A 20,523-nucleotide genomic window follows, 5' to 3' on the forward strand; every position below is an offset into this window, starting at 1 on the left:
CCCGTGCCAGGGGCAGGGACACCCCCCCCAGCCCAGGCTGCCCCCAGCCCCGTCCAGCCTGGCCTTGGGCACTGCCAGGGATGGGGCACCCACAGCCTCTCCGGGCAGCCTGTGCCAGCGCCTCGCCGCCCGCACGGGGAAGGATTTCCTCCTAATACCTACCCTAAATCTACCCTCCTTTTCCTGTTACCTCCATCGGCTCTATGCTGTCCTGCTGGTTGAGCAGTAAGATATTGCTAGGCTTCCATTCGTCAGGATTAATCGAACGCATTTCTCTCACAGTCGCAGCACATCTCTCACCACGGGCTCCAGCTCCCTCATTACCTTGCTATGTCTCCACTGCAGTCCCACCATGCCAATGTCTTTCTTGTGTTGTGATGCTTGAAACTGTCTTAACGTGGTCTCCCCAGCGACAAGGAGGGGGAAACAATCCCATCCCCCGACCTCCTGCCTATCCCACCAAGGCTCTCTCTGCAAAGCTCCTTGCCTGTTTGGCAGGCAGCCTCTGCGCCGCATGGCGTCACCCTGACCCTGGTGCCGGAATGCACGTCTGCCAGGGCTGCGCTCTGAGCTTCCCACCGGCTTCTCCAGCCCGCCGGGTCCCTCTCTCCGCAGTGTAGCTGCTGCTCCTCCCGATCCAGTACAACCCGCAAACTCACCACGAATAATCTCTGTCCTGTCGTCCCGGTCACCGATGAAGATAGGACCCCTCCCGTCGCAGCATGAAGCCCCAGGTGGTGCCACCCGTTACTGGGCTGCCCCCCCACCAGCACCACTGGGAGCCTGCTGGGCCGGCCCGCCCTGCTCACCCCCACCGCCCGCCCTCCAGCCCAGATTTCCCCACTTCAGCTTCAGGGAAACTACTGCAGGTGGTGTCAAAGGCCTTGTAACAGGCAAGTAAACAATATCCACTTCTCTTCCCTCCTCTGGACCGCAGGGCCAACCATTTAATCTTAGAAGGCTACTGGGATAGCTGGACACAATTTGCCATTGGTGAATCCATGGCGGATTTTCCCCGTCATCATCACCCCTTTCATGTACCCATCACTTCGTTTCCAGGGGGCTTTGGTCCATAATTTTCCCCAAAAGGGTTCCAGCTCCGGCTGAGCTTTGTCTTCCCAAGCTCCATCCCTGCACATCCTGGCAACATCCCTCATACTTTCTTTTTGTGTTTGAGCCCAGTTAGGAGCACCTTCTTTACCCCTGCTGGTCTCCTGGACACACGTGCTCAAATTCCTGCACTCTGGAATAGACCACTCTTGTGCTTTGGGAAGACTGTCCTTCAGGATCAAATGGTTTGCCTCCTGCCCGTTAACACAATCTCCCATGGGAACCTGCCAAAAAGATCCCTGAACGAGTCAATCTCCTGTCTTGAAGTTCAAGGCTGTAATTCTGCTGTTTGTTTTGCTCAGTTCTCTTCGAAGCCTAAATTCAAGCATCTCACGATCACTGCTGCCGAAGCTGCTTTGACCCTTACCTGTCCTTGTTTGTTCCCGAACAGCAGGTCCAGCACACCTCCTCCACGAGACGTCCAGCCAGACACAGCCAGCCTGTGTCAAGACGTTCCCTGCAGCCCACCGCAGCACCTCACGGTATGAGCTCCCGCACCACACGGCCGCCATTCCAGCTCACACAGGTGGTTAAACCCCCACACAAATACCAGGGCCTGCAACCTCCAGCCCTGTGCAGAAAGCTTCATTGCTTCTCCCCCTCGGTTAGTTGGTCTCTAGCAGACACGCACGATCTCCATCCTCATGCATAAGCAAGCTCTCAGCTGGCTCATCACCCTTCCCAGGGTAAAGCTACAGACACTCGAGCCAGCCCCCTCATACAGCCTGACCCTCCTTCCCTGCCCCACTCCTCCAAAACGGCCTGTCCATCTCTTGCGCTATCCCGAGATGTCTTTGCAATCCCAAAGGATCTGCAACTACATGCAAGCTTCTAATTCCTCCTCCTTGGTTCCCATGCTGGTGATATCAATTCACATGCAGGATATCCCTGCTTGGATATAGACTATTTTCCATGAAAAAATTAAGTTTAAAGAAACAGATATTTCCACTACAAGAGATCTCGACGTGGTGTACTGCTTATACCTGCAGCACAGTCAATTCATTCCCACGAGGATCTCACTCCTGTACAACTCGCAGACACGGCACGGAAAGGCAGACACTAACTTCTGCAGTATAAAATTACAACCCTCATGCAGTATACACACCTACTGTGGAATTTTGAAGGTGATACAGTGCATCTCAAATAACATTTGGAAATTGTTCTCTAAATAATGTGGCATATTTGTTTACAGTCTACAATTTTTCTTTATACAGCATTCAAGAATCACTTTTTTTTTTTATGCCTGAGTACTTGTCAGATGCCTATCACACAGGGGTGACAGGGAACCATCTGCCTCGCTCCCCCAAAGGCACCTCCTTTCGCTCATTACCACCTGTTCTTTTTTCAGTCCCCAAATGGCAATTCTGAGCAACGCTAGATACACTGGAAAAGGCCAGGTTACAGGTCCTGGCTGAATTTTTCAGTCTTGTCACTAGCATTTAACCTCCATGAAGAAAACCCAAATGCATCCATTACAGAGGTTTTCAGAGACCACACAAAATAATGCTGTAAAAATGATTACAATAAACAGGTTTGTTGTAATTAAGCATATTATCTCTCTGATCCATAACTGAAACAGGCAGAGGCTGACCAATCAGGATCAAATTTTAAGTAAAAATGGTTGGTTTTGTGTAAAAAAGGAGGGCGCAAGATTTGAGGTTGCCAAGAAAGTCATTCCCAAGGCATGACTAAGGTTCTTCCTTCTCACTGGGATACGTCGGAGTCCTCCATGGTGGCATTTGCAGGACACAAGAAAAGACCACCCACGTCTTCTTCAATGAGGCAGAGAGGACCAGTGGGAGTGCCAAACGTGAGCAGAGGGCAAGTGCAGAGGAAGGTGGTAACTGAGGTACTTCCCTTTCTTTAGGCAGTTCTTAAACTCTCCCCCAAAGGCAGACCAGGCAGCAGAGCCACAACTACAGTGACATTCCCAAAGGTTCCTGGCCTCCAGGGGAAGGTCAGTATCTGAGAAACAGGGGCACAATTTCAAATCTCAAGGCATCTGGAAAGCAGATGGGATGCTTTAGAACTCTCTTGCAGAATTCTACACCTGAAGTTAAGTACAGGGGATATCGGTAGGAGAAGAGTATTTAACTCAGACCATTCACCTGAATCCTACTCCCTCTCCTGTTGTCAACCTTCTCAATTACAAAGAGTTCTCCTAAAAATCTCCTCTCTCAATACCACAATTCTTCTGTCTATCCAGAAAAAGCAAAACTTGGTGACTCTGTACAAACAATCCAAGTACAGTCTTCTTTTCTAAAGGTATACAGATAATTAGAATTGAAAATAAAAAGCCACTCCAATAAGCCTTCAAATTACCCTAACATTTTTAGCCAGTCAATTCTTTAAATGTTTTCCATAAATAACTTCTGTATATACTGCAAGCTTTTCAGAATTCTGTCCAAATACAAAAGAGACCAACCCAAAAGAAACTTATGTCTGATCGACAATTATTTTAAGCTTATTCCAGCAGACGAGAGCCTACATATACACTGGTCTGTAGGGCTAGGCACAGCGTACACTCACATACATTCATGCATCAAAACTGTCGTGCAGCAAAGTGAATCACCAAAATACTGCTACCTGCAAAGTCAGAAATCTATGTCCAAATACAAAACCCCTTTTGTTGTAGCACATAATGACATTGTATACTTTATGCCTATTGTATTTAATTAAAAATTATGCTGCCTTCTAAGACTGAAGAAAATACAGATGTGGTCTTTCACTTTCAGACCAGTCAGAAACCCTTACAGTACACACCTCAACAGAATTCTGGATGGAACAGTATCGTTCCAGGCAGCAAAACCCAACACACTGGAAAATTTCTATACAAAGGGTTTAGGTTGAAACAAGTTAGTGTACAGAAGAGCCAACCAAGTGCTGACATAATATGCAAAGTAGAGTTTTATTGGTTTATTTCTCTTTAACCTTTCTCAGTGTATCTCCCTCAAAGCCTGAGTAACTATGTCTTTTCCAACCACCCAAACTCATCTCTGACGGCAGCCAACTACCTCCTTCCTTGCTGTCAACTACCACAACCAGTGCTGTAGCCCATTTACAGATGCCCACAAAATAGTCTTGGTCCATTTCTTCAACACTGGCCCATAAAAAAATGTGTGTGCCCCCTCTGAGAAACTCATAGAGTCTTCTCAGAGAGAAACTCATAGAGTCTTCTCAGAGAGAAACTCATAGAGTCTTCTCAGAGAGAAACTCATAGAGTCTTCTCAGAGAGAAACTCATAGAGTCTTCTCAGAGAGAAACTCAGAGGCTTCTACTTTATAATTTAAATTTAATTTATTAAAGATCAATTTGATATGATAAGCAAAGGAGTTAATGGGAAATTGTTTGTAAATAGCCAGATGTTTGCCAGTTCCATTCAGGAAGGAGAAAACAGAACAGCAAGGGAAGGGACACACTGCTAACTGGGAAGAACTTTGATGAACACTTGACATTTTTTCACTGAAATTACTCTTCCAGTTGGCAAAGTAGGTATTTCTCATCAACAGGTATGAAATGGAAAAAAAAAAAAAAAAAGCTTTCTGAATTAATGTTCAGTGTTCAGAATAGGTTTTGCTCAAATTAGCATTTTTAAATTTTCATACCAAGTCAGATGTCATGAAAGAACTACTATATATGGTCACTTTTGCCCTCTTTCCCTGAATAGTTTCCTTCTTCACCGTCCATATAGTGTGAGAAGGTATCAAAATATCAATTATCTGTATTTTCTTCAACTGTGTATACCAGTTTTCATATATCACAACTAAAATAGAGCACATTCATTCCTAATTGCACTAGTTGTTATGCCACTACTCAACAATAACAAAAAAATGAAATGTACTTTCAGATGTACCATGTGGTTATCTTTACTGTTGGAAAATAACAACTAAAATGCATCAGTGTTACACAGGGAGTGCATTGTTAAAAACACTGCAGGCCATGTAACAGAACGATACGACTTCGGGGGTGTATCTTTACACCCGAAATGAGACTCCACCAACACTGCATCCACAATCCTTTGGCAGCATGCAAAAAAAAAAAAAAAAAAGGACAGCATTATAAGGCAAAGTCCTTTAGCATAACAGGACAGGTTGCCAGAGAAGAGCAGGAAGGAGAAACCACTGGGCAAACAACAGGGGAGGGAAAGGAAGAAGAGTGAGACCACAGGAACTAAAATAATAACAGTACTAGCAATTAATAAACCACTACTGGGAACTGGGTGAAAGTACAAACTTGGACAGGGCTTCAAAACCCAAATGCATTAATTATTCAGTATTTTTCAAACGTGGAAAACAAGGAATAATGCTTCCGCTTGAGAGATTTGGAAACTACTCAGGAGATTCATGCATATAGCAGAAATAAAATTACTTTTAATAATTTTTCTGGCAACCTGATGACAGTAGGCCATTGCTGGATCCAGGTGCTGAGGAGGCTGAAATCCTACAGCTCTGTAGTATTAAAGGTACTGAATCCAGTAGAGGGCACCTTCCATTCCCCATGTAATTCTAGGAAGCACATGCATCTCTTCAGCCAGCAATGAAACGTACCCATATCCAAACGAGAATTCAGAAGAATTTATAAGTGCACAACTACTCTACAAAACAATCAGAAAAGAAATGGGAAATCTCTCTCTTTAGAGCACGCTTGTAACAGTGTACCCTCTGTACAATGAACACCAAAACCAGGTCTAGCAGATTCACATCTGTTAAATGCAAGTGGGAAGTTACATCATGCCTCTGATCATACGTAAGACTGCTTCCCCTAAATTCTTTCCATCCAAATAAAAAAAAGATATTAGAATTTTGAAGCAATACCCCCCAAACAGACAGGCAACACAAAAGCCCCCAAAAGCACAGAACTAATATTTTCTTGTCTGACTTGTCTCTCTCCCTCATCTTTCTTACTATTGGTTTTCTTCCTTGTGCTCTTAGAAATTTTTTTTTAAGAACTGTGTGACCTGAGAGAGCAAAACAAGCTGATGCCTTAGTAACGATATTTGTACTACCTCTTTTTCAGGAAGATACTAAGTCTTTAATTGTACCACTAATTATTCTCTTTTAACATCCAAAATATGCAATGCAGGACATTGCAAGAAGGTGAGCATTGTTAGTAATTCCACTGACTGAAGCACAGGAACAAATATTTATCTTAAACTGCAGCTGTAACTAAAAAAAAAAATTTTACAGTTGCTGTTTGCAGAAATTACATAGCTTACTAGTTTTTAAATAGCAGAAAAAAAGCTTCTCACACAGGAATGACTTCAGTGTAAAATACTTCATTTGTGGTGCAATTCCTAAGTTCTTATTTTTCAGTTTTGTAATTTCAGTGATTGTTTTCATTTTGGCTATCCTGTTTTTTTAAAACTTCAGCATGCAACAGTATTTCAGATTTCTGCCTATGGTTTATTATTGCACTAAATATCTTCAAAATATTTTCCAGAATACAAGGTGAAACCTATAGAATTCCTTACTTTCCCCTAAGTAACTTTCAGTGTACAGAAGACAACACTGAATCACGCATATGATTTTAAAAACACATCCCACTCTAGCAGAGTTAAAGCTATAACACATGTGGTGGAAAAGGTCCCTTGAAATTGTTCCTCCCCATCTTTTGGCACTCTGCTGTCACAGTTTATCTTACCAAGGTCAAGTATTATCAGCTGGGCTCCAGCCTGTGCATTTCCAACATCATTTTCTGCAATGCACTGATAGAATCCTTCATCTGATTTCACCAGACCCAAAACTTGCAGATTATGTTCTTTCTGAAGAGTGAAGGAAAAACACAACACTGAAAAATGGGTTGCAACTGCAAAAACAATGGTGGTGTTATGGGACATTACTGTGACCGGAGAAACTTCTGAACAGTAACATGGAAAAGTGCATTTGGAGTTCCCATCAGCTTGCATCTCTCCCGCACTAAATCCTCCAATTATATGGTTTCAAAAAGCAGCAGCAGCTCTTACCAACGGCTATCATTTTCTAGCATCATGTATCACTGGCAAATCATAGAATTTCCACAGCCATTTTTACAATATTTTAAGCACAGAGTATAACTACACAGCTCATCGCTGCAATCCTACAACCTCAGGTATACCCAATTATACAACCATTAAGTTCTCAACCGTGTCTCAACAACAACTTCCCCTACATCTAGAATTTCCCTCTAGAAGTACTGCTGTGCCAAAACTCATGATCCACAACTCAGTTATGTTTATATTTCAGCTCCTGTTTGAAACAGTCATTTGCAAGACGGCTGCTGAAGACACAGCCCGGCAGTGCTCACGGCGAGCCCGCGCATTCACAGATTCAGCCAACAAAGTGCTTTTTGTCAGTGTTTGTGCCTCTGTCCCTTACGGAAAATCTAAGCTATAAAGAAATCAACTCATACCACATAAGCAACACGCGTTAGTGTTTCAGTAAAATGACTGAATTATGGAGCATTAAGGGTTTCAAGAAACCATTTCTCTCCCAGGGCCCGAAAATCAATAGTACAAAAATAGGAAGCTGGTCCTATAAAAGAACCTAGCTTCCATGCGTATGTGTCAGAGGATTAACAGACAGGCCAACAGCTTAAAAAATTGTGAAACGGACAATGTACTTACAACGATTTTGAAATAGTCACTTGGTATCACCATGTCTCCATTCTTGACCCATTTCACAGTAGGAGTAGGTTTGCCAGTCACCTCACACTCAAACACAATGTCCACAGACTCATGAGCGTAAATATTTGCAGGCCGCTTCAGAAATTCAGGAGGAACTTCAAATAAAATGGAAGAAAGACAAAAGATGGTGTCAGCATCCACAAAACCACATCAGTTGTGCTCATACTCCAACACGCAGTGAGACTCAACACAGACAAGCTGCCTGCAAGGGCTCACGCGCCCGCACAGTGATGTCGGCAGACGTTCTCAGATCAGGGTTTGACAGAAGCCGATACGAGCTCGGCACCGTTTCAACATGATATTTGGGCCAGTTAAACAGCCAGCCATTTTAACTTGAAACAACCTCTGGAGAATATGTGAAAGAAAAAATTGAACCGGGATGTATAAAGTGTAAAGTTAAGAAGTATTTTAAAACCAAGAGACATAGATATCATTTGGAAAAAAGAAATATTTCCATGGTCAAAGAACACGTTGCACTCTTATCTGCCATAGGCATGTTGCTGCACGCTGCAGTCCACAGCAGGCAGTGGATTTCAGACACCATTCACACTCTTCCTTCACCAACTCACAAGTTCATCTGAGCAAATCATTTAGTGCTTAGTTGTCCAACAGTTTTATGCCCCTTCCACAAATACAGAATCTTGTGGGCTAAGCTGCCCAGCAAGACCATGAAAGGTTATACAAATGCTTTCACCCCCTCCTGCAGCAAAGTTTATTAGTTTGTTAAATGGAAAGACTGTAACTTAGATTTGAAATTAAAAAACCAGGCTACGATGAAAAAGGCTATGTACAACTTTTTCTAAAAAGCTACACGTCGACGTATGGTAAGTCCAGCTGGAGCGCTGTAATCGGTGGTCATGCAGTCAGGCACTTAGAGCATGTAAGGGTGCACCATGATCAGCAACCAGTTACTTATTAGATAAAATCCTTCGGCTGATACACCATAGATTTTTCATGGAGTTCTTTGTACTCAATACTTAAGTCAGTAGGTAAACGAAAAGCTAAAATTGTATTAAAAAAGACTTCTTAAAAAATGAATGGACACAAAACTAAGATGAAAGTTTCCTAGGGTACCATTGCCTTGTGTTCCCCTGAAGAAATTCTGTTTATCAAATAGACAGTGATGTACTGACCCAAAGATTTTCTTCTCTGGTTTGTGTAAGCCCAAGAAACACTATGTACAGGACTACACACACCTTTCGTATTACAGGTATGTACACAAAGATGTGTATTTCATTGCACAGTAAGACAGACAGGTTCTTCATTTAAGACATGTACCGAAAGTGTTACCTCTGGGTCTTGGCCGCTTTTTTAAAAATGTCATGTCCTTAGAGTAAGATTAATTAAATTAAAGATATTTCAAATATGTAAAAACTCAGAAATAAAGATTTTTTTGGTAATACAAGCCACGAAATGTTCAATGCACAGACATATTAAAAAACTTCTGTGAGCAAATGTGCCACCAAGAAGCATCACGCTGCGTAAAAGGACTCTCCGCTTCTTCAGCTCAGTGCCAGGAAGAAGAGCTGCTCACAGGCACATACTATTTGAATATATTCTATTATGAGGAGCATTCACCTATTTATTTGTTTTTACTACACTCACCAACATAAGGGCAATTTACTTATGTTGGCAGGTCTGATTATTCAAGTTCCAGGAAATCAAAAGCAGCCTTTTGCCCTTTAATATTTATCCAAGAAAGTCAATATGGAAGGGATACAGAGTTTAGACAAACATCTTACACGCTTCACCTATCAATGGGATTTACCTCATGCTAGAGCATAAGGAATACTAAACCATGTTTTTACTTCTTCCTGTGAAATGACTGTACACATTTGTAGGTGGATTTAATATTTTTAAAACCAGACAGCTGGAGACAAGCAGCTCTCTAACACACCCCACACACACCCCAATTTTCTGATTATAAGTTAAATAAGAGAACATTAACTTATGGAAATATTTATTTATAGAGTAGGAGGATGGCTTAACTCACAGATAAGCCTGCAAATCTATACCAGAAACTACATAAACATGTACATAATATTAACTGCTCAAACTGTCTCACTTAGGAGCAAAAATCAGGATGGGGCTGAGTCCAGTTGCCTACGACTTCAGACATCCATTTCACATCAACTTTCCATAAATTTACTAAACACACCGTAAACTCCACATTAAAATGATTTAGAAATTTTTGTACTTACTATCTATATTAGATGACTATAATAACTGTATATAACTCTGACATTTGAAAACTGTCTTCTGTATTTATTTGTGGCCAAATTGCTATTACTTATTCTTTATGAAAACAGTGCCTTTCATTTTAGATTTGTATTCCTCCCTGGCATTTATCCTCAGCATTTCTATCTATTGTGAGCTGCACTATTTCTCCACTCCTTTCCCATATCCCAGCCTTGGTTTTGGCAGGCACACGTCATGTTTGCTTAGTTCTGGTATGTCAAGTCGCCCACACCCTCCTTGCAGACTCTCTGTATTTGCTCTAGTTTGAATTAATCTTTGCAGCCACTAGAGTTTCAATTATTTACATGCAATTTCAGATGTGTCTCACCACTGACTTGAAAAATGGCATAAATACAGTGTTATCACCACAGCAAATATCTTGCCCAATTCATTCTACTACCGTATTTGCCCTTCCCTAGATGCAACATCCTGATGTCAGCCTGTGATAGATCATTGCTCTCTCATCATTAGCCATTTTTAACTAATGACTGATTTTGTTCCAGTCTCCTTGCTCAATAGTGTATGTTCTCACTCCCTTTTAGTCTCTTTCTCCACATGTATACATATACACACACACACTGATACTTAGAAAGGTTACATAGTTGAAAAAAGGGAATGTAAAAATTTGAAACATGAAAGATTAGTTTTTCCATGACTGTACAATATTCCTATTTCCGTAACATTCATTACAGCCCAACATTTAATCCCTTAGCCACATACTACACAGGAATCTTAATAAACACAACCCAATAATATTCACTGTCAAAAGCACAAACCTTGTCTAAAAAAAATCATCTGATGACCTCAAGAATACATGCAAATTGCCATACTGAGTAGCTACACTGGAAAACTCAAGGATGAGAAACAGGATCTGTAAGAAAATTTCAGTAAAATCACAAGTGGCTCTTACAAAAAACCCAGCTGCTCTGGGGTTAAGACTGCCTTTGCCAAAGTTAGTTACTTTATCAAAAGAAGTATTATGATATGATTTACCTTTATTTAAACCACATTTTTATCCAGTTTTCTATTTCCTTCAATGTGTTCAATGCTTACCTCTTTCAAAAACATATTGAGACACCCTTTAATCTCTGAAACGATGAGCATAAAGCTCACGGAGGCAACACAGCAGCCCTTCCCTCAGGAAGAGGAGCATCAGAAAGGGCAAGCCCCTGCTCTCGGTATGCACACGCTGTCTGCCCAGCACAGACGGTACGGTGGGAGGATCCCATCACAAATTCTTGAAGACAGACATCTCTAGCAGTACTCTGTATTTTCCTCATTGAATACATTGCCAGCACTTTAGACCTCCCTCAACATCCACCTACCAAGAGACTTCCATCATACCTAGCAGAAAACAGGTATGTTTTTAAAAGCAAACCCAAAACTGAACACAGAAGAACGAACAGTAGTAGCCTGGGAACGGCCATCGCTAATCTGAAAGGTTGATGGACAAGGAGAGGGCAACAAGGAGGGAGCAGCACCATAAGGGAACAGATGGATCATCACATCTGAAACAAAATTAGTACAAAGTAAAGTTCTGGAATTATTTCCGTTTTCTCCACTAATGTTTAACTTGTAACAAAGACATTTGGAAAGTACTCAAGTATCATTAGCAACTTTACAGCTTTAACTTGCAGCATCATCCACCAGCAGGCATTAATATTGAATCATAAGATTCAGTATCTTTTTGCCACAAAAATGAAGGTTGAACTAGATACCCTATTATCTGCTCTCAAATATTTTTGATTTAGGAGATTAAGAATTTGAAACATACTCTTTTTTCAAAGTGACTTTGCTTTTCTGGGTTTTGGAGCAAATGCCAAACTGCTTACAAAGGGATAATAATACGAGAAGTGCTCACTTTATTATCAATTACATTCCAGTTAATGAATAAAAACCACTTTTAAAATACACTTTTATAGTTTAACTATGTCAGTGTTTAGCATTCACACAGATTAACACAATGCAAGTACAGATGTTTGTGGTAGAAAAGTTAAATTGATAACCAGAAAGCAAATGAACCAATTACCATATAAAATAAGATTTGTAATGGAAGATTATGTGTTCCGTTACCAAACAGACAATTAAACTTCAAAGAAGACTTGGCAGCTCAGCCCACTCTTCTATTCCTCTTAACGTTAGCACGCAAGTAACTATTTAAATTGCAAGATTCTTGCACAGAATTCCACATGCACTGTGGCACCATTAGAGAGTCCCTGTCCAAGAGTATCTTCCACCCTTTTGTAGATTTAAAAACAAAGTATTTTGATCATAACAGTGATAAAAAAAAGAAAACCCAGCAATCTACATCAGCAGTTGATTCAAACTTCTAAACTAAATCCCAGTAAAGATGAAATATTTGAAAAATATGTTTTTTTAAGCCAACAGCTGTAAAATAATGGAAAGAGCTGAGGAACGACACATATGCAAGAGGAATTGCACCAAGTTGAAGTGGAAATGGGAATGGATGCTGGGCACAGACCCCATTCCACTAGTTGAGGTGATCAGGAGGGAATGGAAACGAACTACCCCAACTCTGCAGCACAGTGCCATATGGGACCGAAGCAGAAAGCTCTGCTCTTCGTCCTCACACCTCAGCACAATCCAGTAGAGCAGATTCACAAGGAACAATGTCGGCTTAAGGACCCACATTGTCTGTGTGTTATGTTTTAAAAAGTCAAGGATTAGAAACCTTTGGATAGCTACGTGGAGAGTATTAAAGAGCACCATTTATTCTGAACTTTACAGAACAATTGTTTCTTCAAATGTCTTTTCAGTGGTCAGTAGCTCTTGCCTGTTCTCATTAAGAAAGAAATTTCGTGGCCTTCAGGGGCACAGTCGACAGAATATATTTTCCATTCAGCCATCTGTACTGCTTCAAATGAGAGAGAAATTAATTACATTCAATCCTCCTCTCCATCTCTTGAAGAGGAGCTTTCCTTCAATCTCACAATCACTGATGTAAGGACAAAGGTTTCTGGGTCCGCAATCCCATTTCCAACCTGAAACATCAAGCCAAGCTATAACTACACAAGAAAAGGAAAAAATCAAGTTCTGCACAATTAACTAATCAGAACTCTCTTGGTTACAAGCACAACGAACCTTCTCCCACAGTAACCCAATCAAAATGCTGCTATTCTAGCTAAGATCTCATTTTTATGCACATTAACCTCGCCCAAAAGTCAAATTTCCTCCACGTTGCTCCCCAGAAAGATGAAGAAAACCATAATGGTGGCAAAGCAGCGATTCCTGATAATCAGACTTGAGCGACAAAGAAAAACCTGCAGAGGCAGAAAAGCGACCTCAAGCAGGCAGGCCATTTAGACCACTGTAATGAGAAAAAAAATCTAAAATTAGTTTTAAAAAACATATCCAAAAGAGAAGTAGGCATTATGTCCAGTACTCCTCAAAGGTCAGGCAGCTGCAGCTGCACCATTAGCTCACTTCCTAATACATTTAAAACAGTGTCTGTCATACATGAAGCGCATAAAAATAATCTTATTTTGATGCAACAGAAACATAGACTGCAAACTGTACCTTAAAAAGATTTACTCTCTTTTTAAAAAGCATTAATAAATATACTGATGGTCCAAGCATAGCATCAGGCAAAAATAACATAAACGTGATCCACAGTAAAAGGTAGATATCATCTCTGTTACACTGTTCGGTTGTTTCCCCATGTCCTCTATCACCTTCCTCGTTCCGTGCAGATGAATTACTGTCTTTGCTCCCATCAATTCACCAAACTCCTGCAGACATGACTCTGCTGTTAACTCCAAGTCCCTCCAGCGATGTGACTATACAAGCATCCCATATGTATAACATGCTGGCTCACAGCACAGGTGCAACACCCACTTTGTGGTCCTCCCTACCCATAAGTTAAAACTCATCAGTACCATTAACTGAAGGAGCTTTTGACTAGTCTAAACAGGCCTCTGGTAAGTCTGGAGTGGTGAAAAGCATCACCTCTAAGACAGGAGAACTTCTTCCACCTGTTATTGCTGTCGTAGCCACGAGCAACTTGAAGCAAACCCCAAGATCTCACTCAGCATCGCAGCATCACAAACTGACAAAACAGCTCACACCAGGATTAAATTTCCTGATTAAGTATGATGCATTTTGTCACCTGCTGTTTTCTACAGCATGAACAAAGAATATGCATTAAACCCACTGCAGGCCCATTCCCTTTGCACACTGAATCAGTGTTATAATTTCCCCAACAGTCTAAGACAGCCAAAGGACTGAAATGCAATAACTGAATTTCTGAATAGAAATTATCTAAGACAAGACTGAAGTAGTCATTTCTGCTGCCTCAGCCACCTACAAATGCCCTCAATCCCCAAAAATTAGGAATGTGTTTTCTGAAGTCACACAATTAAATCATAGTTCTTGTCAACATCCCTTCATCCCCTTCCTTCCATACTTTTGTCCATGACAAATATTTCTTTAGCAATCAATGCTTACCATTCAAATACAAAAGTGTTTTCCAATTCCAAAAGTCCTCACGCACACCAAATAGCAGATATAAAACCTAAGCAGACCGCATACACTTTCATAGCATATCTCCAACTAATCGTGACTTAAGCATACTTGGTCAAATGACTTCTTCCACTTTATAACTACATTTCTGATGGACACTATGGGTAGAACCCCTACCTTGTATTTCAGTTAACAACCAGGATTACCAGTATTTAAACCGAGCATTTTACTATAAAAATCCTTCCACATCAGCCTAAAATGGTAAGCCCAGAAGATTTATTTTCTCCTCCATGGAGAACAAGATATTCCATTAGGATATGCTACAAATCCTATTAGAATCCTCATAAAGTTAAAAATTTTAACAACTGCAAGTTTGTTTCTAAGAAGGATGTAACTCCGCAGTATGATGATCACCCTGTTAATCCATTCCATCGCACCCTGAGTCAGTATTAACACATGCAGTGGTATCACTGCAACACATAAGACCTTCTCTAAATCTACCTGTCAAGTGACAAACTGTTCTATTTTAATAAGATGTTTGACAGGATTTAAAAATCTTCGAACTTTTTTTGTAAATCTGCCAAAGCGAAGGGTGTTTTCGTGGATAGTTGCATGGCCAAATCCCAGCACAGGACATAATTCTATTGCCTGGGATGAGCTCGCTTTTCAGTGCTCACTCCAGAGAAGACTGCATCACCTACGGCGTGCATTTTTATTTAAACTAAGAGTGATTTCCTTGCTCAGTTAGCCAAAACCAACTCATTTCTGTCAGGCAGCTAGCACAACACATAGGGCAGACTGATGAAAATGTTTGAAATTATTTGTGTTATCACAGGGGTCCCACGGAGCAGACCCACTAAGTGTTCAAGTACTGCAAGGCGGACAATGAAATCAAACAAAATCAGGATAAATTATAACATTGAACCATTAAGGTGAGAGCAACAGTTGCCAAATGTCACAGTTATGTCTGATATTCACCTAAGTCTATGAAAATGTTTTCTGCTTCATGGTATCAGTGTAATAACAAACTAGTCAGGAAGCTTACTTGCCTTCTGAAAACATGTTTTCCCAAATTTTTGCTTCTGCTTCAAAATGACATGACATCCTTCACCTCCTACCATTTGCACCAAAACACAGATAAAACACATAGATTGATGTTTGACAGCAGAACTTGCAAGTATCTTTTATTTCCATGCTATAGTTGTACAAATTAGCAGGTTTTCTTCAAATGTACCTTGGAAGAAAAGAAATGGAAATTACATTTGAAATGGAAATGGGGAATTAGAATGTTCTTCCTTAAAAATGGCAAAGGTATATGGATAAGTACTCTGAAAAAAAGAGATTTAAAAACCAAAACTATGTCGCAGGCAAGTCAAAAGTCTTCCCAACATCTGAGCAGGGCTGTCATGTCCTTAAAACACACTTAATATGCAGCTAGAAAATTTGCACAGCAAACAAAAGCTGACAAAAAGGAGTCTTTTTAGAAAAATATACACGGAATAGAAAACTGTCAAATAAAAGAAAAAAATCAGTGTACCAAGACACAAAAAGGTTATAAAAATGTAAACTACGACATGCACAGGATTTTTTATTGCACAAAAAGCAAAGTTCCAGTTTATGAACAGAAGCTGCAGATGAAAGTTTCAGTGCTAGTGACACTGTATCATTTTTCTTACCTAGTAAGGTAATGACTGCAGGTGTCTGTTTTTAACAAATAAATGACTTTTTTTTACATTTTAGAAAATCAAAAGCTAACGTGCCTATAGATAAATGGTTCCCTGTCTATGGCATCCTGACCAGCAGGAATGCTTCCCCACTTCTTTACCAGATGGAGCAGAGAAAGGGGCTAGTCTTGTGTCCTACTAGTGCTCTCTGGTAGCCTACGTCACACTCTGCTCACCAGGCAAAGGCCGAACGAGCACTTCATGTTCTGTGCTTTTGCTTCTGTGGACTGTCTGGCGCTTTACAGCTTCCCCCACAAATGCTGAAACATCTACACAGAGCTATTACTATTTCAGTGGTGGGAGAAGGGCAGGGGGTGACCAGAATGCATTCGAGTTGGTTTGAAAACAAATATTTTATATTTGCATTGAAAAACTTTCATTCAGCAACTGAAGTATGAACTATCTTTCAGAGGGCAGCCCCTAAATATGCATTTCAGAAGCAGAAAGGTCAAAAACCCCTAAACATTCAATGATACTACAACTACCAAGAAACCAGGTAAGGATGAATAGTACAGAACAATAATAACACATAATAATTAGAAAGATAGAATAAAAATGCCAGGATATAATTCAATGAAGGTGCATTTCTTTTTCAGGGAGCAATAATAAACTGCCCATTTACATAACAGGAAGGAATAGTGATAAACTTTGCAGAAAAAGGTCTGAAAAACAAGGACTTTATCAGAGATCAGAAATACAACCATGAATTAAACATGACTCCCAGTATCATACTGTTATGGAAAGAAGTGATCATATGAGGGAGGTGTAACAGTAGCTCCTGAGACTCCTCTTCCATCCAACACGCACTAATGCCTCAGCTGACCATGTTATTTGAGCACAACATTTCAAGGAAAACATGAACCCTGATTCACAAGAAAGCAATGAAAGTGATCAATGACTCAGAAAATTGGCTCCAAAAGAAAAAAAGGAAGTCCTGGATTCAGTTATTTGAGCAAAGGCAAGATTAAGCAGGCATGCAATCAGACACCTCAAATAGGTAAGAGAGCTTAATACAGAAATACTGCAATAGATAGAAAAACAGTGTGTGTGTGTGCATGTGTATATATATCTATCTCCACATATCATTCTTGCACAGGAAGAACTCCTACACAGGAGTAACATCTAGATTCTTGCCCTGTTCTTGAAAATATAATACTCTAAACAATTAATTTCTCACTCCTCATCTTTGATAAAGAAAATGGGTTCTTCTTTTCAGTACAAGCTTTAGTGAAACAAACCCCGTTTTCTAAAGCAACGGTTATGAACTACTAAATATGCAGGAGACTACATATTCAGCAAAAACTCTCATTAAAAGCTGTGAGCCATTAGTTTGGCACATGGATTTGGACTGCAGATAATTGGAGGTCATGTATGCATACCCACAAATTGAATTGTCTGGGAAGTTTTCCAGGTGCAGAAACATACAGCAAGTTCTCCGAGCACCCTATACACTAGCAGTATTTTTCTTTTCGTTTTTCATTTGTGGGGCACCTTAGCAGTTGCAGCCCAATTCAGTACACTAATTGCACACTGACATTAAGCCTTTGGCAAGATTGCAACATCATCCACACTGCCCTTAATCCTATCTATACAAAGGTAAGCGTAAATAATGTCCATTCTTGTCAGCCGATCTGTTCGGCAATAGTGAGAAGTGTTTAGAGAAACTACCTTATCTAACCAGTATCTGCTGAAGATGTAGTGTCTGCTTCACACGCTTTCACAGTAACACTACCCTGATAACTGGTGAACAAAGGTTGCTTATCAGCAGGACACATCCAGGAACATAAAAACACAGTGACAGTTGCACAGTGCCACACAGCAGCCAACTGCAGGTATCAAGGATAGAATGAAAAAAGCACAAAGCAATATGTCTCTATACATTCTCCCAGCGTCAAGCAATCACCGGACAAGGGACTTCCCAAGAAAGATAATATAGCTTCACATCTACTCATTCTGGTTAGATTTGGCTTTTAAAAACCAGTTCAGGCTGCTTTCTGGATCCAGGTAAGCCTGCAACATCCATAATGCTCACAGCAGTAAGATCCATGCATTGGTCCCCGAGAAAATTTACCATTTTTTGCATGTCTTTGAGTCAATCAACCACATGATGTCTCTTGGTTCTTGCAAGAGAAGAGGAACAAGCATTCATTTCCTATTTGCGTTCCCCATAGCACTCATGATTTTACAGAAAAGTACCATTTTCAACATTCTATACGTCTTCTATCATCCTTGTTAAAGTCTACAACTTCTTCGGCTTTACTACACCTAAGAGCTTTACTGCATTTAGGAGGGGAGGGAGCAAGAACTGCTCACAGCATTTGATGTATAGGACCATCACAATTTTGACAGTGCCATAATGATTTTTCTGTTTTGGTGCCTATTCCTTTCCTAAAAATTCTTAACATTTAATTTGGGTTTTTAAGATCTTGCATTTTCCAAAGACCTACGAATTATAACTTCAATATTTTATGCCCGTGCAAAACCTGGCAGCTCAGAGGCCACTACTATATAAATTTATAGAACTATGTTTAACTTTATATACCAATTTACAGTACATTGAACTTCACCTGTCATTTACCTGCTTAATTGTTTCTTGCACAACAAGGTGTTTCTGAAGCTCTTCCCAGACAGCAGTCAAACTCGCAGCCCCACTCAGCTCAGCAGCAAAGCAAACCGTCCCCTTACAATCCCCTTCTCCAGATAACCTAAAAATGCTGAGCAGTGCAGACTCTGCTCCATTTCTTAGTTCCACTCTAATTTTCTATCTGTTAAACAACTTATTTACTCTTTTTTATCTCCACAAGGTCACTCCCTCTGACTCCACAGCACCATCATTTGAGGCTCTTAGTGAGAGAAACAGCTAGAAATGTTCCGGGAATGGAAGAGTCCTCAACATTCTTCAAAAGGTTCTCAACAGTCAAGTGTGTTTTATTTCCCCACAAAACATACACAAACGGATTCCATACATGGTATTTCCCAAATGTCTAACACCACTATATTTTAAAGTAATTTCTGTCAATTCAGCTGGTCCAGACACCAGATTAACTCATGCACAGTTTCCCAGATTTCCCCCAAAAGACTTCTAAAAAACCTCATGTCACATTGACCAACTATCTTTAGTCTCATTTTTTTTATTGGATTAGCCAGTTGAAGTGATAGGTAACACACCACACTTGGTAACTCAGGATTTCACACTTAAACTCGTTGAGAAATTCTAAGTGAATACCATCTGGTCCTGATGAATACTTACTGTTCACTTTATGGATTTGTTTTGAAATACATTTTACTAGCTCTACAATTTCAGGTAGTACCCCCCCACCAACTCCCTCTATTTTAAGAAGGAAAATATATTTTTTTTTAAAAAAGAAGCCTCCAATTTTGCAGACAACATTGATATCAAGAATTCACTTTTCTGCTTCAGGCCATCTTCTCACCCCTTTCTCTTTATGTTCAATCATCTGCCAACCCTACAGTTTCTCCAACAGGCTTGGAAAAAAAATATTAGAAGACTATTATGTTATTAGCAAATGATTGAAAGCTTTGTATTATTTTATTTGCATATAAACATGAGAAAAATTTTCTTGACCTTGTTGTTAGGAGATTTTTGGTGGGGTTCTGGGGGTGGTGGTTTTTTTGTATTTCCAATATAACTTTTCACAGGTGTTAGGCATTTACTGTGATAGTTCCTTAAGCACCACACCACTTGCCAAGTATTTAACCATTTTGGCTGTGCCTTTGCATTTTCAGTAAGCTTTCTCCACATTATGTAATCCTCCTTTTAAAAGACTAAATGCTGATGGTGATGCTCAATGTCACCACCCTGGAGAGACCACCAGTTGTACAGCCCTAATGCTGTGGTTTTCAAATTTAAGTCTGGAATCTCAGTTTAAAGACATTCTATATTAAAAATTTCAAATATACACACTATACCACCACCTTCATGGAAACAAGGCATTATCTCCTCTGATCTGTGTGAACCTCTAGAATTTGGTCATGGGGGGAAGAATGAACACTCAGCAACATGATACAGCTAAGCTCAATTTCTTATGCAGAAGCAGCGGGAGAGAGGCTGTGGCTGGGAAACAGCAATGCTCATGCACACACCTACCACCTGCCCCAACCCACCCCGCTGAGTGGCTGCAGCAGAGCTCAGGGGAAACCCAGCTCTCCCTTGGACCAGTTTGTCTTGGGTTCTTCAGCAGCAGTTCAGCTCCAACACATACTGGCTGCTGCTTTGGCACTCCACTCTTCCCAGGCTCAACCGTACCACCTCAGTAGGCTGGTATTTGGAGTATGACTCAGCTGACAAGA

General features: G+C 40.5%; 1 protein-coding gene across 9 annotated transcripts in view; it reads right to left on the reverse strand.

The window, feature by feature from the left end:
* Positions 1-20,523, reverse strand: part of NEO1 (neogenin 1) — a 212,119-nt gene that overhangs the window by 70,140 nt on the left and 121,456 nt on the right. For all 9 annotated transcript variants that reach the window (XM_056345733.1, XM_056345732.1, XM_056345735.1 and 6 more), the window contains exons 6-7: positions 7,712-7,866; positions 6,751-6,871 (exon numbers count right to left, since the gene is read on the reverse strand). In XM_056345733.1, coding sequence (XP_056201708.1) covers positions 6,751-6,871; positions 7,712-7,866 — 276 coding nt within the window. The remainder of the gene's footprint in view (positions 1-6,750; positions 6,872-7,711; positions 7,867-20,523) is intronic.

The sequence above is a fragment of the Falco biarmicus genome, chromosome 7 (assembly GCF_023638135.1).
Source record: "Falco biarmicus isolate bFalBia1 chromosome 7, bFalBia1.pri, whole genome shotgun sequence".
NCBI lineage: Eukaryota > Metazoa > Chordata > Aves > Falconiformes > Falconidae > Falco > Falco biarmicus.